The 26,761-nt window shown below is 40.1% G+C and overlaps 2 protein-coding genes across 4 annotated transcripts in view; one reads left to right on the plus strand and one right to left on the minus strand.

Annotated features, from left to right (window-relative positions):
* Positions 1 to 1,609: 1,609 nt before the first annotated feature.
* Positions 1,610 to 22,629, minus strand: kiaa0513 (KIAA0513 ortholog). Of its 3 annotated transcripts, XM_088997639.1 has the most exons (14): positions 22,517 to 22,593; positions 21,795 to 21,873; positions 15,185 to 15,708; positions 14,248 to 14,347; positions 13,989 to 14,062; positions 12,641 to 12,711; positions 12,273 to 12,480; positions 12,145 to 12,185; positions 10,649 to 10,715; positions 10,211 to 10,288; positions 9,968 to 9,997; positions 6,157 to 6,237; positions 5,351 to 5,445; positions 1,610 to 4,825 (listed from the first exon to the last, which is right to left on the minus strand). In XM_088997639.1, the coding sequence occupies exons 3-14, from the start codon at positions 15,538 to 15,540 to the stop codon at positions 4,776 to 4,778; spliced, it is 1,251 nt and encodes a 416-aa protein (XP_088853765.1). In that variant the 5' UTR covers positions 15,541 to 15,708; positions 21,795 to 21,873; positions 22,517 to 22,593; the 3' UTR covers positions 1,610 to 4,775. The 3 variants fall into 3 exon arrangements, with proteins under 3 accessions (XP_088853765.1, XP_088853764.1, XP_088853766.1); XM_088997638.1 differs by lacking the exon at positions 21,795 to 21,873 and having other exon boundaries at positions 22,517 to 22,629; XM_088997640.1 differs by lacking the exons at positions 9,968 to 9,997; positions 21,795 to 21,873 and having other exon boundaries at positions 1,611 to 4,825; positions 22,517 to 22,629.
* Positions 22,144 to 26,761, plus strand: part of LOC148898426 (5-hydroxyisourate hydrolase-like) — a 31,873-nt gene continuing 27,255 nt past the window's right edge. Inside the window, exon 1 of the mRNA XM_088997643.1 lies at positions 22,144 to 22,249. The gene's annotated coding sequence lies outside the window, so the exon portion shown is untranslated. The remainder of the gene's footprint in view (positions 22,250 to 26,761) is intronic.

Consider the following 26,761-nt stretch of genomic DNA (forward strand, 5'->3'; position numbering starts at 1 on the left):
TCACTCACACCTCACTCACAATAACCTCTACGAACAATTCCAGTCTGGTTTCCGCCCCCGCCACAGTACTGAATCGGCTCTCATAAAAATCACGAATGATCTTTTTATGGCAGCCGATGCCGGTTCACTCTCCATCCTCATTCTTCTCGACCTGACCTCAGCTTTTGACACCATTTCCCACCCTATCCTTCTCGACAGACTTTCCACCCTAGGCATCACCCACATCCCACTCCGCTGGTTTCACTCCTATCTCTCTGATCGCGCACAATTCATCCAAATCAACTCGTTCACCTCACGGTCCTCTCCGGTGTCCTCTGGTGTGCCTCAAGGGTCTGTCCTGGGGCCACTTCTCTTTATTATCTACCTACTTCCTCTTGGCAATATTTTCCGTAAGTTTGGCATTCACTTTCACTGCTTCGCGGATGACACCCAACTCTACCTCTCCAGCAAACCCGACGCTTCTCTTCCACCTTCATCCCTCTCATGTTGCCTCTCAGAAATTAAATCCTGGCTTTCCCATAACTTTCTCAAGCTCAACAGTGAAAAAACTGAACTTCTTCTTGTCGGTACCAAATCCACCCTCCACAAAACTAACAGTTTCTCCCTCACCATTGACAGTTCTACCGTGTCCCCCTCCCCTCAGGTCAAGAGTCTGGGTGTCATCCTCGATAGCTCACTTTCCTTTCACTCCCATATTAATAACATTACTCGGTCTGCTTATTTCCACCTCCGTAATATTAACCGTCTCCGTCCCTCGCTCACCCCTCACTCCGCTGCTATCCTTATCCACAGTCTTGTCACCTCCCGCATCGATTATTGCAACGCACTTCTCTTCGGTGTCAATCAGAAATTTCTCCATAAACTCCAACTCGTCCAAAATTCTTCAGCCCGGATCATCACCAAAACCCCCTCCTTTCACCACATCACCCCTGTACTCCAGCAACTCCACTGGCTACCGGTTAAACATCGTATCGAATTCAAAATACTTCTGTTTACTTTCAAAGCCATCCATAACCTTGCTCCTCCCTATCTTTCTGACCTGCTTCAAATCTCTATTCCCTCTCGGTCCCTCAGATCCTCATCCTCCCTTCACCTCTATGTGCCCTCTGCCCGTCTCACCACGATGGGATGCAGAGCTTTCAGCCGCTCTGCTCCCAAACTCTGGAATTCACTCCCACCCAACATCCGTAATATTGACTCCCTCCCTATTTTCAAGGCTCATCTCAAAACCCATTTGTTTAAAATTGCTTTCAATGTCTAATTCTCTCTGCTATTTTATTATTTATCATTTTACTTATGGTTTTATTGTTATGTGCTGTGTTCTATTGTTTTTATTGTGAAGTGTCCTTGGGTGTTTTGAAAGGCGCTTGAAATATAATGTATTATTATTATTAAAGATGAATGCAGCAATGTACAGAGACATCCTGGATGAAAACCTGTTCCTGAGCGCTGTTGACCTCAGACTGGGACGGCGTTTCATCTTTCATAAGGACAATGAGCCTGTCACGGTTTGCGAGGTGGTGATGGCGGGTGCGGATCCCAAGAAGCAGGCAGGAGGGAGCAGGAGGTTGTTTGACAAATTGTATTAAAATAAAGGTCAGCAGGAACAAAACGTAAAACATCAAAATCATCTGAATAGAAAAAATACAAAGTAGCAAAAGAAGACCAAGAGTAAAAGTCCGCCAAGGTTAAACAAACACATACACAATGCATGCAGCAAACAAGCAGCAAACAAGCAGCAAACAAACAATGAACCGGCACCGGATGGTCGCGCCGGGTGTCCTTTTAAGTGTCAATGATTAAACGACCAGCACCTGCAAGGCTGCAGGCAGGGCTGACGTCGCTACCCGCCAATCTGATCGGGACGACCAGCACCTGTGCAGGTGGGGCCGACAGCGCCCCCCGTTGGTCGCCAACCAGATCATGACAGAGCCAAAGCACACAGCCAAAATATCAAAGGAGTGGCTTCTGAACAACTATGTCAATGTCCTTGAGTGATCCAGCTGGAGTCCAGTTTTCAATCCCATTGAACATCTCTGGAGGCATTTGAAAATGGCTGTGCACCAACGCTCCCCATCCAACCTGATGGAGCTTGAGAGATGCTGTAAAGAGGAATGGGAAAAACTGTCCAAAAATAGGTGTGCCAACTTGTAGCAACCTATTCAAAAAGACTTGAGGCTGTAATTACTGCCAAAGGTGCTTCGACAAAGCATTAAGTGTTCTGAATACGTAGGCACAGGTGATTTCTATTTAAAAAAAAATAGAAGACTGTAAGCAAAACTTTCATGTTGTCATCATGGGGCATTTGGTGTAAAATTCTGAGGAAAAACATGAATGTATTCCTTTTTTCAAAAGGGCTGCAAGATAAGAAAATGCGGGAAAAGTGAAATTATCTGAATACTTTCAGAACTGACTGTAATAGCAGTTTTGTCAACCCACAATGGCTGAAGGAGAAGAAGAAATGGATTTGGTTGGAGATTTACTGTTAGTCATTTTCAAGATGAACTTTAAGAAAAAATGGACATGCTTAAGAAAGGTCGATCAGTTATTTCCTGGCTAATGGTACCCTCAGGTGGACTGTAGTAAATCACACCACACTTTTTTTCAGTCTGGATTGATTCAGATGTAGCACTAATGAAGGCCTAGAGATGAAATCCACGGCCCGCCATTGCTATAAAGTCAAGAAAAATATGACATTTACCAAAATGTGACATTGGAGCTTTTGGCCGGATGGCAGCAATATGTACAGTACTGTATATGAATATACATTCAGTAACTGCAAATAATTTTAGACATCTGTTGTTTTGAATTGCGCATGTGCAACAAAACCACACATTTTAGAGCGTTCTTTTGATGTTGCAGTTTAAGACACACCAGTGCAATAATCCTATCTAATAATATAACACACCTGCGAGGTGGGTATTTTATCCCAGCAAAGGGGAAGGGATCACTTTGAGAAATTGGTGAGCAATATTTGAGAGAAGTGGGACTTTTCTCTCTGTAGTAAATGTCCTGATTATCTCAGGTCATCTAAAAAAGAAGGTGTACATATATTTTGTTTCTGAGATTTGAATGGATATCCTACAAAAAAACAAAACTTTGCCATACAAAACATTTATTACAGCATCTTGATTTAACATTGACTTGTCCATGTTTTGAAATTATACATTCAGCAAACAATATTCACATGTTAACACATTTCTGAAAGCTGTCAATTGAAATATTAACTTTGCATTCTTTGCTATAAGTGCTCAGTTCATGAATTCCTGCTAGTTGAAATGCATAGGTACTTGTTTTGATATCGTAATTATTTCTATGACCTCAAAATATTAAGTGTCGCTACAAGTGGCAGCGCCTCGTTATAATCACCTGTACACATTATTTTATTCACAATCCACCAGCAAGTAGTATCGGTGCACTGCTATAAATCGAACAAAGGCATTATTATCCAGAGGGAACTGGCTGGATACCAGAAGCAGGTATTAAAAGTAAAGCAGAGTATGATTTTCTGTACAGATAAAGACTACGCTATACAGATAAATATTTCAAACACGATATCAACATTCATTTTGTGTACAACAGTAAAATAGAAATCCTAAAGCTGCCACATGGTCAACCTCACACCAGGACAAAATGAAACAAACACAAATGAACAACAGGTTATTAAAAAACGATATTCTAGTCTTAAAGTGGCCAATATTTGCGCACAGTGAGAGTTGAAAAGCATTGAAAAATACTGCAATTTGGCAAAAAAAGATGAGGGATATTCTGGAGAGGATGGTCAACATCTTGTAAAGACTGGTTTAGTCATGAATACACAATTGTTTGAAGTGAGGATGTGTGAGAGATTTGTGTTGTTTTCAGTACACAGGTTCATCAAAGCATCACCAGTACATTCATTGTTTACACATGTACAAATATCGACAAATACATAGACAAATATAGACAGAATGTATTGTTGGATTTGTTAATCTGCTGAAGGACTTAATTTTAACTGCTTTAAATCACTGCAACACTCAAATAAAACCTAACAAGCATTTCAAAGCACGGATTGTGCTGCAAGTGAAGATGAATGCAATATAGTAGTTGGGTTGGCAAAGAATTAGTCAATTACTCTTCCTAAATCAATCCTGAGCGAATTCAAGGCATACATAAGAAAAATATATACATATATTCAATTAAATAGATGTACATATTTCTGTTCACAAAAATATTTAGGTGATCATTTTTGGTGATGGAATCATCAATAATTTACACTCAGCCCTTATCTTACTCATCAAGTTAACATGTTTGACTTTGACAAGACAAAGATGGAGTGAAAGGCTTGTTTTCTGGACCAAGCTTTGTTCAATTTTAAATGTTATTTATAGACAGTTGGATCGACTACTAGTTTTTTTATTAAACCAGTTTTTGAGGAAGTACAGTATTATGCGCTATCAAGAGAGGAAAAAGATACTCAGTCATTATTAGTAGCAGATGAACCCAGTTACGAGATGTAATTTCTCCGTATACTATGGAAATCGGCACAGTTGCAACACAGAGGCAGATAGAACATAGAGGTGACACAAACATTAGTTTTGCTACCAAACGTAGCAACAGCTGATGATGATGATGTATTATTGCTGAATGAAGGGTGTGCTATTGAAGAGCACACCCAAAATGGACGGATAGACTTTGCTACAGCTATGATAGTTATGTCTTCTTGACATTGATTAGGCGAGGCTCATGTGATGCAAAAACAGGAGGCTTTGAACTTTAGTATGTCGTCCGGACCTTCACACTGTCGCCGTTTTCTCAATATGGTCACTTAGCAACTTGTACTGTTCTGAAAAGATTTAAAGGGTGTCACTTTGGCATTCATGGGGGGACATCAACATAAGACATTTTAACTATTCGAGGGACAGCGGTCGCTGCAGTGGACAGCTTATCATGTTATCAGGTTACAGTTTGTCACGATTGGTGCATTTAACGTAAGATGCTCGAGTACTCCGTAGCTAGCAACGTGTTGGTGGTACCAATGGCTTATCCATAGTGCATATTTTAGAACACAGGTGTCAAAATCAAGGCAAAATCTGGCCCGCCACATCATTTTATTCGGCCCACGAAAGCTAATCAAGCGTGAAATTTCTAATTGTCCTATTTAAACCACAATAGAAGTCATTATTCTTGACTTCAAATTTGAAAACTAGTTATTACTTTGTTGCATGGTCGAGATCTAATATGTGGAGGAGATGAAACATTCTAATGGTTTTCCCAAATTCATAATGGCCCTCGAGAGGTAACCGTAACTACAATGCAGCCCGCGGCAAAAAGTGAGTTTGACACCCCTGTTTTACATTGTCTTACTTACCTTTATTCAAGTTTCCAATGACAGCCTGCTTTTTTAGAAAATCGTTGCACAGTTTTTTACTGAGCCCAAAAGCCAGCATGTTGTGAGTAAATGTCCTGAAAATCAAACACATAAAAGAGAACCTTAGAGCACAAATGACCATTTTTAGGTGTAGCTCTGGATCACTATCAAGCTTCTGCAAAGTTTGCTGAGAAGCTGATTGTTTGAATCAGGTGTTGATGGGGGGGTTCACGGGGACCGCAAGTGAGGAGTGCAACAACCTCAACATTGGTGCAAGCACGCAAATGTGACACAAGAACATGGCACAACTGTAGCATGGCACAACTGTAGCTTTTTTTTGGTCCAGTGTTGGTAGTTTATTTGCATGGCATTAGACAAGGGGCACCTCCTTGAGGATGACACCAAAAATGTTAGAATAGGGAAGGTAAAATTATATATATATATATATATATATATATATATATATATATATATATATATATATATATACAGTAAAGTCTCGTTATATCGATATTCAAGGGAGTCCGAAAAAATATCGATATAACCGGGACTATCGATATATCCGATATCGATATAACGAGACTTTACTGTGTGTGTGTGTGTGTGTATATATATATTAATTATGTCAAACAGAGGTGGGAGAAAATGAAAAAATCCCAACAATGTCATTGTGTTACATTATTTGTTGTTGTGCTCTTTATATGTTGCAGAGGCCATATTTGATGGACACATCCTAACTGGTCAGGGACAGACAAGAAAGATGTGCAATGATATGTAAAAAAATTCCACGTCAGTAGATTCCTCACCCCAGCTGACCAAAGGCAATGTTCTCGTCAATTTTGGAGGTGTTGTCTCTTTCCTCTTGGGTCATGTGACACCATTTCTCCCTGTTGGCAGAAAAAAATGCTGTAATTTCCACCCCCCACCCCAAAAAAAGGCCAAATACACCTTTGAAAAGGAAAGTTCGTATATACTGTATACAGTGATACCTTGGTTTAAGAACGCTTTAGCAAATGAACTTTTTGCCTTACGAACATAAATTCGCGAGAATATAATCTAGGCATACAAACTAGTTTTCGGGAAACACACGGAGGGCCACAATGGCTAGCGGACGAGCATACGTGGTTTGCTATCGAGTGGATACTTTTGCTTTTTTGGAACAGAAAAAGACCCCACCGCAGGCAAGTGTTCAGACGAAGTGGACACAAAACAAAATTATGGTTGAGCAGGAGATCAACGAGAAACATCAATGAGGTTTGAGTGACTTGGCGTTCCAGTAGAAGTATGCTGAGTCGACCATTGCTACGTGTGGCTAAGGGTGTTACTGTGTTGTCTAAGCTACGGTCTCAGGCAATAGGAGAGGTTGAAAACCTTTTTCTGTTGATTTGCATTAATGAAAAACAGCTACCAGGGGACAGTTTGAGTGAGGGTATTATTGCCGAGAAAGCACGGCAACGTCACTCGTATATCATCAATAGGCAACATAAAACAACTTTATTATACAGTACGGTTTATTTCTTTAATTACAATACAATCGCACATTTATTGTACATCAAATAAGTAGGCTTATTTAGTAGAAAAGTATGTTTTATGAGGACCTGGAAATGGATTATTCTCATTTTTAACGGTTTCCTATGGGAAATTAATGTTTGGAAGACACACTTTTCGCCTGACACACAATTTCTGGGAACCAATTAAATTCGTAAGATGAGGTACCACTGTATTCCAAATTATTGGTTATATTGATATTAAAAATAAGATTGGCGAGTTTACACCTTGAAGCGGTTATCTTTAAGAAAATATATGGACAGGCCAAGTTCATCAACCGTCAAGAATGACGAACAACACGCAGCCTTGACACCAACATTGTTAGCAGGTGGGTGGGTTTTCATTTAACGCAATCATTTAACAATATGACTGACAACAAAACATAGACTTTTGGTAAACTGAGTCTGATTAATGTGTCCAGTGGTTACATTTTATACTACACGACTACGATGTGGTACTTCAAAAAAATGATTGGGCTACACCATGATGTACTCTCACCTTTACAGCTGATCTTCATTTGACTTTCTCAACAAAGATCACAATGTTTCAGTACATTTTCGGCTCGCCACGAACAAGGAGTTGAACGGCAAAATGATTTCTTTGATGAATAAAGTCCTTTCTGTTAATCTTTGGTTGTGGAAATCGTTTTTAGCATTGCACGCTGAGAATTCAATTGTCGGACTGTTCCCATCTTACTTTTGTGTATACTTGTATCAAAACCAACTATCCAATATTTTCGTTTTTAGTGTCATTTTTTTAGTCTGTTTAAATAAACAGAAAAAACATCCAGTTTGCGTAGTGTTACAATGTCGCGGTACTATTCATCAATGGCTAGGTTTTGTTGTGGGCTAGTGATGTCACAATGTGAACAGTGTGAGAAAGAGGACTGTTGAAAAAGCAATTACAAGTCAACTAGGAAACAGTAGCCCAGTCCTGGATCATACACCAACTTTTAGTGCTACAACATGTCCCTGCCGTTGATACCACACGTGAAGTTGAGTATGTCCACATCAGCATTTTGGAACATTAACCGTTTCAGAGAAACAGTTCCGACATTGGACAGCTTATTGTTACATTGTGCAGGAAAGGGTTAAATAAACACACACAAGAAGCTACATTGAAACATTTTGGGTGCTTGTACTATTTTTTTTCCTCGAAATATGTTGCTGTAAAATGCCAAAATAGCAACAGAATGATTTGTGACTTTCGATCCCCTCAGGCCCCAAAATAATTACAGGAAAGGAAAGGATAACACGACAGTGAGGCGTGACGTATGAAGAGTGAGCAGTGGATCTATTTTTTTTCCAGAAATACAGCAAATGTATTTTCAGAAAAGGTCTCAGCAGCGCATTCATGACATAAATTGCAAGTTATGGAAACATCGCGACTAAAGATGCTGCCCCAGCAACCTGACCCTGGATAAGTGGTTGAAAATGGCTGGATGTAGGGAAGCGTCACTTGAAAAATGAACGGGAAGCAAAAGGTTCTTACAACAGCACCTTAATGACATGCATTTTAAATCACACAGACTATGAGAAGACTGAACCACAATAACATGCCAAGCCAATACCAAATAAAGATAGAAGAATAAATCGGAGGATGAGTAAAAATTATTTTCCAGAGCAAAAAAACAAAAGGAAACGCAATGAAAATATCCGTATGCATTACAATAAGCATTAGTGTTCGTTGTACTAAGTTCATCCTGTCTACTTGATATCTAATATTAATTTATTAATATTAATATTATTTTATTGGACGAAGGCGGAAGTAGTCGCCGAAACATGTCAGCTAATTGAACACCCACAATGTCTGTAAGTAAAAAATCTGCTTAATATTAAGCATTAGTGTTGTTTTTCTTTATTTTGCATTACTTTGAGCAGCAGCAGTTTTAGCAGTATCGTTTCTATTCCCTTTTGAGATGATTCTCTTTTATACTCTGACACAATGAAGATAGGAAAACTGAACCCACAATAACTTGCAGTTAGAAAAAAACACATTCAGCAGCCTTCAGCCATACTTTTGGATCGGGGCGATTTGATTTTCATTTATCTTTCAAGCATCTTTAAACAATTACACCCATGGCCAAAACTTTTCTCGGCAAAACAGTTTTCGAGGTGATGATACACGATGCCTGCACATGGTTTAGATGAGCAGATTTTGTTGGAAATTCCTCCAAATTAACGGAAATGAATAGCAGACAAAAGTGCAAAATGTAAATAGGGTCATTCTACAATTGGAAGGACATTTCCACCAACCCATTACATTTTAAATAATCCTCATACGAAATACTAAAATACACAGTTTTGGAGTACATGTACTGATGAATTGATCAAATCTAAAAAACAAAGGAAAAAAAAGCAAATGAATCCCTGAAATTCATTTGAAAAATAGAAATAAGTCAAGACTTGTGGATAGCTGGTGCGGCACAAGGAGCACCGTGCTACTGAAATGTTTTGATGTGCCACAAAACGGCGAATTTTCTTGGTGCGAAAATGATTATTTCAAGTCTTGACACACAGAAAAACGATTGGGGTCAGAAAGCGGAACCAAGTGCTCGCCTTATAGCATCCAACTTTTTCATCTGCATGCGTAGATGACAGAGAATTCTTATGAACATACTTTGTGTGCATGCATTCCAGTGAGTGAATATGCCTGCACCAATGCTGACCATGAATCGCACTTGCATTGAATTTAAAGAGAATAAAAGGTTTCATTTTGATTGACTGTACTCACTCCCTCAATGGCGCAAAAGCCCATGTCTAACTGCAGCTGTATACAAAACCACTGGAAGAAAGGAAACTCCACCCATGCACACAGTTAGATGAATCTACACTTGTATTGGGCATGAAAATAGGACCGGAGACCTCAAATGCACCAAACTAAAAATCACACACCAGCATTTGAAATAACCAAAAAATCATTCCATTACGAGGAACCTCATATATCACACAAAGCCATGCGAATAAAGGACAGCCACAATTACACTAAATTTTCCTGCAAAATGTCAAGTCTTCCTGTTCTTTTTTGTTGTTGACCATTTCGAGAGCAGCAGACAAATTGAAAACAGACCTCTTATCTTTATGCCCATCTTGCGTTCCCCTGCTCGGCAGCAAGGCACAAGAAGAAAAGGGTTAAGTCGACATGCAGGAAGACAGTGAGTCGAAAAAAAGAGGAGCACACTTTTCCCAGACACACAAAAGCACACATGAAATATTTTTTGGGGCGTAATTTCTCAACCAATTCAATGGCACGTAATGGAGGAAATCACAGTTGACAATCAAAGGAATTGTTTCCTCTGACTTTTGGACTCACCTTGTTGTTGGTGACCTCTTTTTCCTCTCGCAATGAACTGCGTCAAAGAATGCAGCATTCCAAAATCGCAACGTGTGCCTGACATGGAACGCGCATGAAAAACAAAAGAACAAAAAACAAAAAAGAACTATTGAGAATATGTTTTTGTTAATTTGAAAGAAATTCTGGATGTATTAAAGTACTGCGCTTTGGGAAAGAAATGATGCATATTTTTAAAATATACAATATATATAACATATATTACATCAGTGTTTGAAATAATGTTATATTATGGTCACAAATGAATACTCCAATAGAGTGAAGCCACAAAACATGTAACAAGAAAAGTAGCAAGGGGACACTGTCGATATGAGATATAGATGGAGCCTAAAGTGATTTTTTTTGTGTTCTGCTTTTTAAAAAAAATAATTTCACCATGCAAACCAAGAAAAAAAATACCAGATGGGTTGTTGCTTCAGATGAGTGTACAAGTAAATCTTTTCTCCCTTCTTTTCCTCTGGTGTCTCTGAAACGACATTGAAAATAACATGTTGAATGTTAATTTCTAAGAAAGTGGTACAAGAGAAAGCTTTTTCTTAAAAGAAAAAAACACACACAATTTAACTAATTCACTGCCAGACAATGTGCAAAAATGTGTCCACTCCAGTGCCAGGATTTTTGTCATTTTCACTCAAATTGCGGGACCCACACAATATTGAGTTTTAGGACTACATTAACATTCAGCTCAGCGTAAGAAACATTAGACACTCTTCTTTCATTAGAAGAAAAGAGTTAATTCCTAATTTACATGGGTTGGAGTTGTATGAGCTTGAACAACAGCGGAAGCTGCAACAAAGCACATGGATAATAGGCAAATGCCGCCCCCTTGTGGAAGGGAAAAACAAGGCTGGAGGTCTTTATCGGCACCCCCGCAAGATAAACCAGAACTCGAACAAATTCGGGAATGACGCTCCACGTCATACTTTTCAATTCTCGAATAAATTCGGCAGCAAATGAGTTAAGTTTAAAGGACAGCCAACATCACTTTTTTTGTTTCCTAGCTGACATCAGAAAAATGTTTTATAGCATTGAAAATACCCAAAACACGCAGGATGATATTTTTAGTCAAATGCAAAACACCAATAAAAATGACTAAGTGTCTAAAAACTACTTCAATTTGAAACCGGAAGTGGCCAGTTTCTTGTTCGTGGTGTCACGCCAAGACGTCTTGCCTTGCTCGAGAATAAAAACAATGGCTTCGGAGTCGGAGAAAATGCTTTCTTGTTATTCATCCAGTTATGCATATGATTCAAATAGTTCTGAAGAGGAAAGCATACATGTTTGGAATTGATTAAAGAATTTATTTTGTGTCATTTTGAGGCATCTGGAGAGAAATGTAGCACCCACAAGATGGCGACAAAGCTCCGTGGAAAGGGGCTGATTTTTCTCCTTTGCATTTTTGTCAGCAAATATCATAACTGTTCGGTGTAACACACAATGATTCACCATCGCGTTATTTATGTGTTTTCCTTCTAATTTGGCAATCAACACGGATCAACATGAAGTTTTTCAGACCAAACAAAGTACAGCAAAATGCATTGAGGTGATGAAAGGACTGCGACAGTATGTCCTTTTTCGGTCAGGGGTGTTCCTTCCGTGACGTGACGTCGCCATCAACACGGATCAACATGAAGTTTTCAGACCAAAGTACCCAAAATGCATTGTGTGTCGCTTTCTCGGTCCGTGACGATACCTACCGTGACGTCACAGTAGGTATCGTCACCAACTCAAAAACAAGACTTCCTGAATATTCAGCATGAGTCTTAAAACGTAAAATATAGCTATATGCTGAGGAATCTTTGTAAAATACGCTCAGTAGAAGTCATTTGAAGCGATTTTACAAATTATGGACACAACGTGTCCGAAGGCGTCGGTTGTCCTTGAAGGCCCTTTACCTGTTGATTTGTGTTTTGGCTCAACTGGATTTTCACCATCCCTGTATTGGATGTAAGAGGACAGGGTGCATTTAATGCCAAACAAATGTTATGTTTATGAGAATATCCAAAAGAACCAATTTTCTTACTCTGTCTTTGGAGTGATTGAGCATCTCAGTTTACTTTCTAAGCCTCCAAAAAAGCTTTTGACATCAGTCTTCGATGAGTTCTTCAGGAGGCGCTCAGCAGCGTCCTTCTTATCAGAGAGCCAGGAGTTGGCCTTGTTTAAATATGAGTCAAGAGCAGCTGGAGGACCACCTCGATCAAAGAGTTCTGCAGGAGACAGCTGGGACTTTCCTTACAGGGGAAAAATAGGTCAATAGGAAGGCAATTCCACTTCAGCCCCAGTTATACTTTACAAATAATTAAATGAGCTTCCATTCTATGCGATGTTATTCTTCTCAATATTAGAAAAAAAATCTATTTACATTTTTGTGTGAAAGAAACACGAATTTACCAACATAGTAGTATGTAAAGCACATAGTCATGAGATTTTTGGCTGGGCTGTAGTCATCCACTTGATAACATCTGAAAAAAAATCAGAACCAAAAGATAACACTTTCACTTGATGTCAACAGCAGCGGTCATGCGTTTCATTCTTTTGACAGTTCTCATGCTAAAAATAGTAATTCTAGCTCAAGGTGCACGATAACCTGTCTGACGGATAAAAAGAAAGAATTACATCGGGTTCAAAATGAAAAATGATTGACAAAAAGAGCCATTTGAAATACACTGTTGCATGTTATTACTCATCAAAACTTGACGACATTCTTAGAATTTTGACACGGGCAGCGGCTTCAAGTGAAATGTAATTGCCAGAATATTTGGTCCAATTGGCATGGACAACAACTGAAAACAGTTTTATTGCACATATCAGATCCTGGTGCAATAACATGGTTTTAAAAATACATAGATGGACAGCTATGACACCGCACAGTGTTCTGCTGTAAACGAAAGGTCATGGCTCAGTGAAATGCAGCTAGGGCTAGGTGATACTTTTTAATCTTTTTTGGGAGGGTGTCATTGAAAATGTCGTCACGTGAAAATAGCCAGTAGCATTAATATGTTTTGGCTCTTGCCTTTAAAGATATGTGTGATAGTGTATATGTGTAATTTTTGAAAGGTCAGCGCGAAGTACAAAATCATTTTGAGTGATTTATTCTATGAAGCATCCATATTAAATATATTTGAAACAATCTGATAATGAAACGTGACCGACATGACTTTATAAAATGGTACGAAAATTAATCAATGCTTTTGAGATCCCTCATCGATACACAATTTAAAGAACAAGAGTTCAGAAAGTTTCAAAGTAAGCGCTATGTCGTCAGTGACTCGTACTCTGTGGAAATAACTTGGGATAATATAAAATAAAAAAGCCAAAAGGAAAAGAAGAAGCTGTCTAGCTAGCTAGCTAGCTATTAACGATCTAGCTATCTATCTATCTATCTATCAGCTAGCTAGCTTTCTATCTATTTGAGTTACGACCAGGTTGAGTGAACGCTGGCGCGTGTGACTGCCGCTGCTCAGCCACAGAAAAACACATCTTGTGACTGTAAAGTGACCTTGAGAGTTTTGAAAGGCGCTTATAAATGAAATGTATTGTTTTTTTATGTCATCCTCTGAACCCACTACATTAGTAGGGAGTGGGATTGCACACAAAAACTGTTGTGTTTCATAATTATCAGTTTGGAGAAGCAAACATTTTATGATTGTCATTGTTGGAAAATAACAGCTTTCGTGCATCCCTTCTATGGCCATTATTTTTTTTTTTGACACTCATAGTGACTCCAAAACTGACTTACTCAAATAGCACGACCGCAAATGACTGCACCAGTCGATAGAAGGTAGCTTCAGTCACACATTTAGAGTGGCAGCGCTGAAAGAGAATTTATAATTCAAGATTATAATTTTCAATCGAGAGGCACAATTTGTCAGTCAACAACACAAAATATAAATGATGACACAACGCAGGGAAAAAAGTAACACTACCGTCAGTTGGGATCTAGTAAATAGTCAGCCAAAACCATGTCGTTCTAGATTACGAAATGTTTCCCATTTCACCTGTGCACTGACGTATTTCGCAAACCATTCTCTGCCTTTGCCATTCTCGCCAGTGCAAAGCTCTCCGAAACGAGCTTTCTCTTCTTGATCCAAGTCCTGCCTGAGAAAAGATTGCAAAAATTAAATGAAGGCAATGCGAAAAACAAAAGCCTACAGTTGAAAAACATGTAGAACGATTTTTACGATCCACTTTATTCTCACAAAGGTAAGGTCGCAGGTGTGCTCACACCTATTGGAGCCATCATTGGACAGTAGGTGGGGGACACCCTGAACCGGTTGCCAAACAATTGCAGGGCGAAAAGCCACTTGCATTCACACTATTTAGAGCAAGGTGGTAAACTCATTTTTTTGCTGCAGACCTGTTATTGTAGTTTACATAGGACAATTTGAAATTTTGGTGCAGATTTTAGCAAGTATCATGGAACTTGGACACCTGTGATTCAGAGTTTTCAATCAACCTTCCATTCATGTTTTTGGAATGTGAGAGGAAATCTGGAGAACTCAGAGAAAACCCACACAGGCCCAGGGAGAACATGCAAACTCCACACAAGGAGGCAAGAATGGGGATTGCACCTGTAATGCGGTAACCACTGGACTGTTATGTAGAACACAAGAGTCACAAATCATCTTAAAACTATTGAAACATCTAAAAATGTCCAAATCACAGTTGCTCAAGCCTAAAATGTGAACTGTACAAACTTGTGTCACAGATCCGTCTGTTGGAATCACTGCTTCACTTGGCTCAATGCTGATGGATGTAACAATGAACAAAATAACAGGCTCTTGAGGCTTCAGTCAGAACAATCTTGTATTGTGGCACTTCAAATGTCTTGGCTGTTTGGTGTCATTCCTCAAACAAACAAATGAACGACTCAAGTATCTACCAGACTAAACTCACATGATTCACAATTGGCCGTGGTACGAGCATGTGCCTTACCTTCCATGAAACACTTTCTCCACATACATCTTCATAAACGCCCTTCTGTCTAAGGCCTCTGGGTCAACGTCCTCACTACTGTGAACAGAGGAGGATGACGACCGCCTCAGTTCCCACATGGTGGAGGGGGGATCCATGTCATTCTCACTGTCGGCAGACCCTGTTGCATCACTTTCGTTTTCTTCTTCGCCGTCATGATGGTGATGTGAACTGGTTTTGGTGGGTGCAATTGGCTCGTATAATGAGGTGGACAGGTGCTGTGAGGAGAGTAAGTCTGAATGGCCCTGACGTTTGTCTCGCGCCTCATGAAGAGTCGACGCCTCAGACGGTACATCAAAGTCTATGAGGTTGTCCATTGCAATCGAATCTATGCTGGTTCGTGTCTTTCAGGTTTCAGACTGCGCCATTAAGTGCTCTGCCGGAACAGAACGCCCAGCTTCAAGTGAGGCCGCATGAGGTTTCATTTGTCTTGACTCCGTTAAACTGAAGTCTCGGCTAACCTGGGCATCAAAAACACTCTGCATCTGTAAACAAAGGAAAGAAAACATTCAAACTGTATGACAGGATTGTTCTTTGCTTTCAGCAGAAAAGCTTGAGTTTGGGTCTTCAGCAACAACGAGTTACCACAATTTGGTTTGGCAAATTTAAAGCAGCACTCACTCCTAATAACAACAAGGATTTACAGTTGTGGTCAAAAGTTTACATACACTAGTGAAGAACATACTGTCATGGCTCTCTCGAGTTTCCAGTTATTTCTACAACTCTGATTTTTCTCTGATAGAGTGATTGGAACAGATACGTCTTTGTCACAAAAACATTCATGAAGTTTGGTTCTTTTATTAATTTATTATGGGTTAACAGAAAAAGTTAATAAATCTGCTAGGTCAAAAATATACATACAGCAACACAAATTAGCAATGTTGGTGAATTAGAAAGTTGCAATAATAATAATAATAATAATAATAATAATAATAATAATAAATTTAATTTCAAGCGCCTTTCAGAACACCCAAGGACACTTTTCAATAAAAACAAAGCGCACAACAATAAAACACTAAGTAACATGATAAATAATAAAATAGCAGATTGAACTAGACATTGAAAGCAATTTTAAACAGATGGGTTTTGAGGTGGGATTTGAAAATAGGGAGGGAGTCAATATTACGGATGTTGGGTGGAAGTGAATTCCAGAGTTTGGGCGCAGAGTGGCTGAAAGATCTGCATCCCAATGTGGTGAGACGGGCAGAGGGCACATAGAGGTGAAGGTAGGATGAGTATCTGAGCGACCGAGAGGGAATGGAGATTTGAAGCAGGTCAGATAGGGAGGGGCAAGGTTATGGATGGCTTTGAATGTAAACAGAAGTACGTATTTTGAATTTGATCCAATGTTTGACAGGGAGCCAGTGGAGCTGCTGGAGGACAGGGGTGATGTGGTGAAAGGAGGGGGTTTTCGTGATAATCCGGGCTGAAGAATTTTAGACTAGTTGGAGTTTATGGAGAAATTTCTGATTGACACCGAAGAGAAGTTAGTTAAAATAATCGATGCGGGAGGGGACGAGACTGTGGATAAGGTAGCAGCGGCGTGAGGGGTGAGAGAGGGACGGAGACGATTGATATTACGGAGATGGAAATATGCAGACCGAGTTATGTTATTTATATGGGAGTGAAAAGATAGTGAGCTATCGAGGATGACACCCAGACTCTTGACCTGAAGGGAGGGGGACACTGTTGAACTGTCAATGGTGAGAGAGAAGCTGTTTGCTTTGTGTAGGGTGGATTTGGTGCCGACAAGGAGAAGTTCAGTTTTTTCACTGTTAAACTTGAGAAAGTTATGGGAAAGCCAGCATCTAATTTCTGAGAGGCAAAGTGAAAGGGGTGAAGGTGGAAGAGAGGCATCGGGTTTGCTAGAGAGGTAGAGTTGGGTGTCATCTGCAAAGCAGTGAAAGTGAATGTCAAATTTGCGGAAATATTGCCAAGAGGAAGAAGGTAGGTAATAAAGAGAAGGGGCCCCAGGACAGACCCTTGGGGTACACCGGACGACACGGGACAGGACTGTGAGGTGAAGGAGTTGATTTGGCTAAACTGTGAGCGATCAGAGAGATAGGAGTGAAACCAGCGAAGTGGCGTGTGTGTGATGCCTACGGTGGAAAGTCTGTCCAGCAAAATGTGTCAGCAAAATGAGCTTCATAGCACGGCCTCTTAACTTGTGAGCGATTATGAGTCACTATAGCTGGTGACTTATTTTAAATAGGGTTCATTGGATGCAAACACCCACAAACGCTACAATGGGAAAGTCAGAGGAGCTCAGCATTGATCTGAAAAAGCGAGTCATTGACTTGAACAGGTCAGGAAAGTCGCTTGGAGCCATTTCAAAACAGCTGCAGGTCCCATGAGCAACAGTGCAAACAATTGTTTTTTAAGTATCAAGTGCATGGCACTGTTATGTCACTGTCACGATCAGGAAGAAAACGTAAGCTATCACCTGCTGCTGAAAGAAAATTGGTCAGGAGGGTGAAGATTCAACCGAGAATCACCAAATAGCAGATCTGCTTAGAATTAGAAGCTGCTGGAACACAGGTGTCAATGTCCACAGTCAAGCGTGTTTTACATCTCCATGGACTGAGAGGCTGCCGTGCAAGAAAGAGGCCCTTGCCCCAAAAGCGGCACCCTAAGCTTCGACTGAAGTTTGCTGCTGATCACATGGACAAAGATAAGACCTTCCAGAGGAAGGTTCTGTGGTCAGACGAAACAAAAATCGAGCTGTTTGGCCACAATGCCCAGCAATGTTTGGAGAAACAAAGGTGAGGCCTTTAACCCCAAGTACACCATGCCCACCGTCAAGCACGGTGGTGGTAGTATTATGCTGTGGGGCTGTTTTGCTGCCAATGGAACTGGTGCTTTACAGAGATTAAATGGAATCATGAAGAAGGAGGATTACCTTCAAATTCTTCAAGATAACCTAAAGTCATCAGCCCGAAGATTGGGTCTTGGGCGCAGTTGGGTGTTCCAACAGGACAATGACCCAAAACACACATCAAAAGTGGTAATCAAATGGCTAAATCAGGCTAGAATTACGGTTTTCAAATGGCTTTCCCAAAGTCCTGACTTTAATGTTGAAGAAACAAGTCCATGTCAGAAAGCCATCAAATTTAACTTCAAGAGGAGTGGTCAAAGATTCAACCAGAAGCTTGCTAAAAGCTTGTAGATGACTCCCAAAAGCGCCTAATTGAAGTGAAAATAGCCAACAGACATGTTTCCAAATACTAGCGCTGCTGTATGTATATTTTTGACCCAGCAGATTTAATCACTTTTTTCTGTTCACCCATAGTAAAGTCATAAAGGAACCAAACTTTATGAATGTTTTTATGACAAATAAGGATCTGTTCCAATCAAAATCAGAGTTTTATAAATAACTGGAAACTCAAGAGAGCCATGACTTTATGTTCTTCACAAGGGGATGTAAACTTTTGACCACGACTGTAGTTTGGTAATTAGCAACTGGCTCGACATGGGTTACTGCGGACCCCTCTGGAGGCAGGCCTAAAGGTGGAGCTTGGTGCGAGTGCCTGGTGGTAGGCTGGACAACCACGGGGTCCCGGGCGCAATTAGCCCCCACAGCCTGACTCCGGATAAGTGGTAAAAGATAGATGGATGGAAGAAAAGATTGCTACACAACACATTCTGAGAAACAAGTAGCCATTGCAGAAATTGTTTGATTCATGCAGTCATGTTGTCTGCAATGTGCTTTAAAATGAATTAGACATTAAATCTGATGACTTTCATTGTTTAATAATATGTAAGAAGGGAATCAATCACTTAAGTATGTCAGCCTCTGCTATAGCCGACAACGTGAGCTGTTATTAATTTATTTTGTGGTTTTTCTTTCACATTTGATTAAAAATGTCATTGTGGTGGTGAATAAATACGTTTAAGTAAAGACAATGAATTGTGGTGTTTATGGAGCAGTATGTCCATACCAACCAAAAACAATCGTGAGCATCATACTTTCTGTAATCACTGCATTACACTTTGATACGATGTAAAAAAAAACAGCAGTGTACATTCCATGGTTGCACTGCCAGGTATGTTTCATGTTACTATTCCACCAGATTTCCGTGTTTTTGTGCATTTTTATGTATTTTATTCCTGTTATCGTTTTTTTCTACATGTGTTTTGTGAAGAAATAAAAAAAGAAGAGCACATTTTGTATAATTCTAAGGATTACTACTATATCAAAATATCCTGTGAATACTTTATGGCTAGAGATATTGGTTTGAAGAAAGTAAAATACAGTAAAGTCTCGTTATATCGATATTCAAGGGAGCCCGAAAAAATATTGATATAACCGGGACTATCGATATATCCGACCCTGTTTGCATGTAATTTTCTCCGTGTGTGCATAGAAATAGTATCGATATAACCGGGACTATCGATATATCCGATATCGATATAACGAGACTTTACTGTATGTCTAGGAGTGGTTCTCCCATCTCTCAAAGAAGCACTGCAATCAGGATTGGAGACAATTTAACAGCATCAAATGCTGCAATAAATGTATGACAAGCAGAAGTAGCTGACAAGATATGGGAGGTGAGAGTGAGATTGGCCAATGAGTCCCACCAAGGACCGATAAGGAGAGAATATTTTATGTGATGTGTCATTTCATGTCGTAACGTCTGGCTTATTTACAACGAGACAGCAAACATACACTCAGTAGACACATGATAGCAATATAGCCTGGGACCTCAGGTATCGTACAACAAACAGCATACATACATGCATGCATACATGCATACATATTGATTTATGTATGTGTGTTGTTACAAAAAAATATTTAATTCAACCAGAAGTTGCTTATTACAGGAGGCTGCCATTGGAAACTTGAATAAAGGTAAAACATACTAAAACTGGGTGTCAAACTCATTTTTTTGCCACGGGGACATTGTCGTCTCGAGGGCCGTTATGAATTTGGAGAAACCATTCGAATGTTTCATCTCCTCCACAGATTAGATACAGAATGCACAACAAATTAATGAGTTAGTAGTTTTCAAATCAGAAGTCAAGTAAAATGACTTTTATTGTGCTTTTCATATGACAATTTGAAATTTTGGTTCACAACAATTTAGTAAGTATCATGGCACTTGACATGCTTGATTTGCTTTCACGGTCAGAATACAATAAAATGGCGGACATTGACTTTGACACCTATGTGTTACAGCATCTCCATAAGCCTCATAACCTGTGGGGAATTCGGAATTCCCCATAGGCTCTATGGGGAATTCCTCACAGGTTAAGAACCACTGCTGTAGACCGAGTGTAGACCAAGAAGCACTTGTCAACGCACCATTAGCCATGCGTGTTGGTTACTTATTTCCTGGTTATTACTCTGTTTTATATAATGGTTGAAAAAGAAATTTATCAAAGCACCGCATTTTTGACTGTTAGGTTTTCTTTCCAGGAGAAAAATGCCTTTGTTTGAATGTAGGCCATCTTGGTCAGTATTATTTTGCATTGTCTGTCACAAATCTTTTTTTTTTTTTTCAATTTTCCTCTCTTACTACAGTACAACTAAACAAACATTTCATACCCTACAGACAAATAGGTACACAATTCACACCAACTATATTGTGATTAGCTTTGCTATTCAGCAATGATATCTTTTTAGTAAATGTAAGATGTTGTATGTCTAAATTTTAGTTCTGTGGTGTGTTGCTGTGGAATCACCATATGATATGAAGTCTTACATCCAATCAATGGGAAGCATAACTAAAATAACTACAATCAAAAACAAGAAATTCTAAATATGTGCTATTGTCCAGCAACACACTCTGGGCCAGTCTCACCCTCCTGCCCAAAGAGGGTGGGAATAGGCTTCAGAATGCCCACAACACTCATGAAGCTAATTGGTTCAATGATGAATGGATGGAAATACTGTACAAGCTAGAGCTGTATTCCTTATTTGCCTCTTAAGGACACGGTGGTGTCGTGTGTGGATAGAACTCACACACTTAAAATGTGATAAAAAAAAGTAAAGAAAGTTGTGAAAGAGGTCTCTTAATATTGGCTTTGACAGATTAAGAAGAATATGTCCCTTTGAGTATTGTTATACTACCTACAGTATATTTGTGTTTCTCCAGTATTTGTTGGTGTGTGCATGAATATTTATTTTTTGAAGAAATACTGTACCACTCTCGGAAGCAGATGCTAATAATGCTTGCAAGCCAACATAATTTCACATTGACTTTTGAATTAGTACTGGAAATGTTTTCTTTCTTTCTTTCTATTTCATGAGCCAAGCACATCTTGTATTTAAACATATTTCTATCATTGAGTTTTACAATGAACCCCAACTGCTATCTGTCTGTCCCTCTCCCTGTCTGTGTCCCTCTTCGTCTGTGTCTGACTCTACCTCTCCGTCTTCCTTCACTCCCTCCCTGACGATATTCAATTTATCGTGAAGCCCTATATAAAAACATACACCGTAGCAATAGCTGTCTTTGTTAAAAGATCTCATACGGAAACAAGTAATTACAATTAATCAAGATACATTAAAGCAATATTAAGACACCCACTTGAATTAATAACCCTCCCAGCCATGCATATCACTCACCACACTGTGACAGAAACATGACTTGCTTCCTGCGGGAGAGGCAGCGACGACGAATGGAACAACACGGAAGATACGCCGACTGTCAATCACCGCATCGAAGACATCGATTGAGAAAATATGACCAAGAAATCACAATAGAACAAGGTTTACCACACAGAAATAAAACGTAGGGGGCGTGGTAGAAGACGTTAGTGCTTTCATTCCAAATCGAACAATATGAAGCACGAACATCATCAAACAGCGTCAATAAATTATTTTTCCATTCCATATTCTACGTTTTTAAGGTTGTTTTAGCACTGAATGTTAAATAAAAACGTCATTCTTGCTCATCGCCGTAGAACTGTAATTTGAACCTGAGAGCTATACGCAGAGTTGTTGAGGAAGGAAGCAGCACTGAATAAATAGCAAAAGGGCTGGCTGGCCGACGTTTCCTGAAGGTTGCACGCTGCAATGTGGTAAGTGTCACTGCGTAGCCATGTTTTGCGGAATACGGCGACAAATCAGATTCGTTCACAGGCCAAACACTGGCGAAATAATTATGGTTAAACGTCCATAACGGTTTCGGAAAAATAAAGGGCTGGCAAACAGCACAGGGCAGAGAACTCTGACATCGTTCAAATAAACAGACAATCATTGCTTTCACATATTAAACAATGGCAAAGTCTGAGGCGTTTATAATGTATTTGTGAATGTCACGAAACATACAGTAGAGATGTACGTACAGGATAGCAGCTTCGCTGACAGGATGAGCTGCTCCTCTCTGCTGTTCAATGTTGTCGCGTTTGCAGTTGGTGGCTCTTGTCTGCAGCGGTGCGCATGTGCAAGAACAGAATGACGGGGGAACCCACATGACGTTAAAGGCAGTACAGCCAATCACCAGCGCCATGTGGAATCCAGGGTGGATCATAAAAGTGAACATTGTAGTTTATTGAGAAAATGGTTAATCTTCATTCATTCATTTGGGGAACTTCTTTTAGGGTCCCAGGGGGTGCTGGAGCCTATCCCAGCTGTCTTCGGCAGTAGGCAGGGGACCACCTTAACAGGTTGACAGCAAATCGCAGTAACTAGAATATATATCATTACACATTTGCCGTACAAAGTACGTTTATTATGCATTTTAAGACGTGTACGACGTAAAAGAAAATCTGTACGGAAATACGCAAATTTCTCAATTATGGGTACCATCCGGTGTACACCGACTATCACGAAACAGCAAATCAATCAAGTCAAATGAGTTCGCCGCGGTAGCCACTATCTCGGTATCGTTTTTTTTTTTCGTTGCAAGCGAAGCGAGCGGTTTGATGCTACTGTGCGAATGCGTCTGCCGCCAGGGAATTTCCCATTGCTTCATTCTTCATGTAATTTCATCATTTATTAAGAATATCTACAGAATTATACAACGAAACACATGTACAATATAACATGTTAAACTACATAAATAAACACGCTTGAAAAAAATATGGTGTACGATTATTTTGTATTTCGTAATGGAAAATACGAGTTTGTAAGGGCATGGAGCCGTGGAGGTTGACAGGCAGTGACGTGCGGTGATGTTCATGGCTGGTGAGGCACTGACGTCATCACAGTCAGATTTACAAACATGAACTCTACAGCAGTGACGTGCCTTCAGGGGAGGCAGGTGAGGCCGTGCCTCACCTGTCATCATGGAAACATCAAATGACAAAATAAATTAAAGTTATATTTCTTTAGTGATTTGTACTTCAACGTTTTTTTTCCATTTAACTTCACAATTTTTGAATTCTTTTTCAAAATCGCTGAATTTTCACATTTACCGTTCAAATACTAAGTAGAGACGAGCGACACTGAAGCAGTACAAAAGACTGAAAACATACAGTCGGAACATGACTGATCAAGGACAACTTTCTTCACTGGCAGTGATCTCCATTGAGACAGAGAGACTTGGACTTCATTTATAAGTAAAGGTAACACAATAAGCACATTTTTTTAAATTCTTTTTTTTCTATGCTACAGTTTGTATACAGCAGGGGTCGGGAACCTTTTTGACTAAGAGAGCCATAAAAGTAAAATATTTAGAAATGTTTTTCAAAGAGAGCCACACGCAGGCGCGCACACATATAAACGCTCGCGTGCGCACGCATACATACAAACGCACACGCGGACACTTTAACAAAATATCAGAATGCATTATTTAAAATAACTTTGTGATAGTACTCACCGTTAACATGAATGGTTTTCCGTTCCTCGTGTTTGGTAAAATTGCAGGAAAACGATCAGAATGAAATTCAATTTGCCGGTCCAGAGGCGAAGTTACTGCTAGTTAGCCTGCACACGGCTCATAAGCTTCCACACTTGCTATCTGCAATCTACTTCTTGCAGAAGTATGTCGATGCTAACGTTAACATGGGGATTGTTAAAATGTCACTGACATCCGACTGTTTCATCGATGGTATTGTTTCATTGCAAATTAGACTCAGAACATTTTCTCTCCTCGCCGTCTTGCTGGAGCTCAAACACTTTGAAAATATTTCAAAAGGAACAGGCTGAGATTCCCCCGTGCACGCCCGCATTCGATGATCGAAAGCCGGCTTGAAGACCTCCGCAGACGCCCGCTGTCACACTTCCAGGGAGGCTGCGTCACCCCCCCAGCTCACTCCCACCCGATGCGGTTCCCCGCACACACACCGGTGTATTCACGCTGAAGTGCACTCGTTGGGCTCAGTTAAAGGGGCGTTTACCTGTTTCAACATGACGGCCACTATCATCCAATTAACATGGCGCTTTTGGCCATTCTCGGTCAGTGTCATCCAATCAAAATTGCGCTTTCCGCCAACTGCAGCCCCAACGGGAAATGAACGGCGAAAAAAAACAACGAAACGAAAAAGTAAATACATATTTTAGTTTTATCTGCGAGCCATATGCAATCATCAAAAGAGCCATATATGCCTCGCGAGCCATAGGTTCCCGACCCCTGGTATACAGTATATAACGAATGCGGACATGACATTTTAAACAAAACACGTTAACTATTGCCAATCAAATGGTGAATAAGCTACTCTTTGGAGTTCATATGTTTGTAAATCTGACTGTGATGACGTCAGTGCCTCACCAGCCATGAACCTCACCACACGTCACTGCTCTACAGAGTAGCTTATTCAGCATTTGATTGGCAACAGTTAACATGTTTTGTTTAAAATGTCATGTCAGCATTCTTTATATATATATATACTGTGATATCATGAGAGGCTAGCTCTCATCGGGACAGGACAAGAAGTGCAATGGACGACAGGTTTGGATACAAGGTTTTAATCAAGGGTTCCAGGGGGAATTCACAAGCAACAAAGGTTTGAATAGTGTCTCTTCCAATACTTATCAAAATAAAGTCTCTTCTGATACTTAAATCCAAATAAAGTCTCTTCTGAGGTAAAACTGAAGACGGAGTTCTTTTCCAAGAGTCTCTAGGCCTCACCCCTCTTGACGTCCTCGTCATGTAGCCTAGCCACCTTAGCTAGGTTCAAATCCAGTGTCCAGTCGTGTGGTCCCAACCGGCAATGAGTTCTACGCAGCAATCAACTTCTTCACAGAGCACAGCAATCGAGCTTGTCTTTCCCCAAGCTCCACACTCAGAGGCTCTCTGCCTTAAGAGCCTTGCTTGCCAATCAATCCCTGATCAGCTGCAGGTGTGTGGTTTTAATTGCTGCCTTCCACCAGATGGGGCCAAGACTCTCTCTGGGTGGAGCCATCTTAGGGGGATGTATTTGCCCTCCAGGACACAGCCTCTCGTGACATCACAATACATACAACATATACAAACTGCAGTATAGAAAAAATAATTAAAAAACGTGATTATTGTGTTACGTTTACTTGTAAATGAAGTCCATGCGCCGCTCCTTCTGAAGAAAGGCATCGCTAACTTCTTTGTAGAAGCCTTCCTTATCTCTCTTTAGTTTTAAAGGACAACCGACGTCACTTTTTTGTTTTTTAACTCACACCAGAAAAACGTTTTATAGCATCTAAAATACCCAAAACACACAGTATGATATTTTTAGTCAAATGCAAAACACCAATAAAAATGACTTTAAGTGTCCAAAATCTGCAAAAAATTGAGCTGTGAATTGGGCATTTTCAGAAAGTCCCCCAGTTCGTGACGTCACGCCAAGACGTCTAGCATTGCTGGTGAATCAAAACAATTGCTTCAGATTCAGACAATATGCTTTCTTGTTACACATCCAGTTATGAATATGATTCAAATAGTTCTGAAGAGGAAAGCATACATGTTTGCAATCGATTAAAGAATTTATTTGTGCCAGTTTGAGGCAACATTGGGGGTAAATCTCTCAACCAAAAAAAAGAGGCACAAAATGGTGACCTCCTGTGGCCACCTCCGTTTCCACAGGCTGAAAAATTCCTTATATGGCGCTTGGACACCCTCTTCTGGCCTTCTGGCGGCTTTTGGTTGCAACACGTGGTCCCCAGACCAAACAAAGTACAGCAAAATACATTGATGTGATGGAAGGCCCGCGAGAATGCGTCTTTTTTAACGGTCCTTTAGTGACGTCACGTACGGACTCGTCACCAACTCAAAAACAAGACTTCCGGAGTATTCAGCACGAGTCTTAAAACGTAAAATATAGCTATATGCGGTGGAATCTTTGTAAAATACGCTCAGTAGAAGCCATTTTACAAATTCTGGACACAACCTGTCCGGAGACGTCGGTTGTCCTTTAAAAGTCTCTCTGTCTCAGGAGGCAGAGAGACAAGGCAGAAAAGGCGGTTTCTTGCTGGACATCCACACAGCCAGCCTTTTCGTGTGTACCAGTCCGTCTTCTGTCCCGTTGTCTGAAGCAAACCTTTTAGCTCCGGTGTTGGTCTTCCTTTAATTATTATCTTCTGCTTCGATTGAAAGTCCAGTTTAGAAAATTCTTTCAATTTAGATATGTAATCCTCCATTCTGAAAATAAGGCCAAGCAACACGAAAAAATGACTGG

This window comes from Hippocampus bargibanti, linkage group LG05 (assembly GCF_051943395.1).
Source record: "Hippocampus bargibanti isolate YZ-2025 linkage group LG05, ASM5194339v1, whole genome shotgun sequence".
NCBI classification, from domain to species: Eukaryota; Metazoa; Chordata; class Actinopteri; order Syngnathiformes; family Syngnathidae; genus Hippocampus; species Hippocampus bargibanti.

Excerpts from the sequence above, each read along its gene's own strand:
- kiaa0513 (XM_088997638.1), bottom strand. The coding sequence starts at position 15,540 with ATGGACAACCTCATAGACTTTGATGTACCGTCTGAGGCGTCGACTCTT. Across the intron at positions 12,481-12,640 it reads CTTTACATACTACTATGTTG|GAAAGTCCCAGCTGTCTCCT; the intron begins GTAAATTCGTGT and ends TTCCCCTGTAAG. Across the intron at positions 12,186-12,272 it reads TCAATCACTCCAAAGACAGA|GGATGGTGAAAATCCAGTTG; the intron begins GTAAGAAAATTG and ends CATCCAATACAG.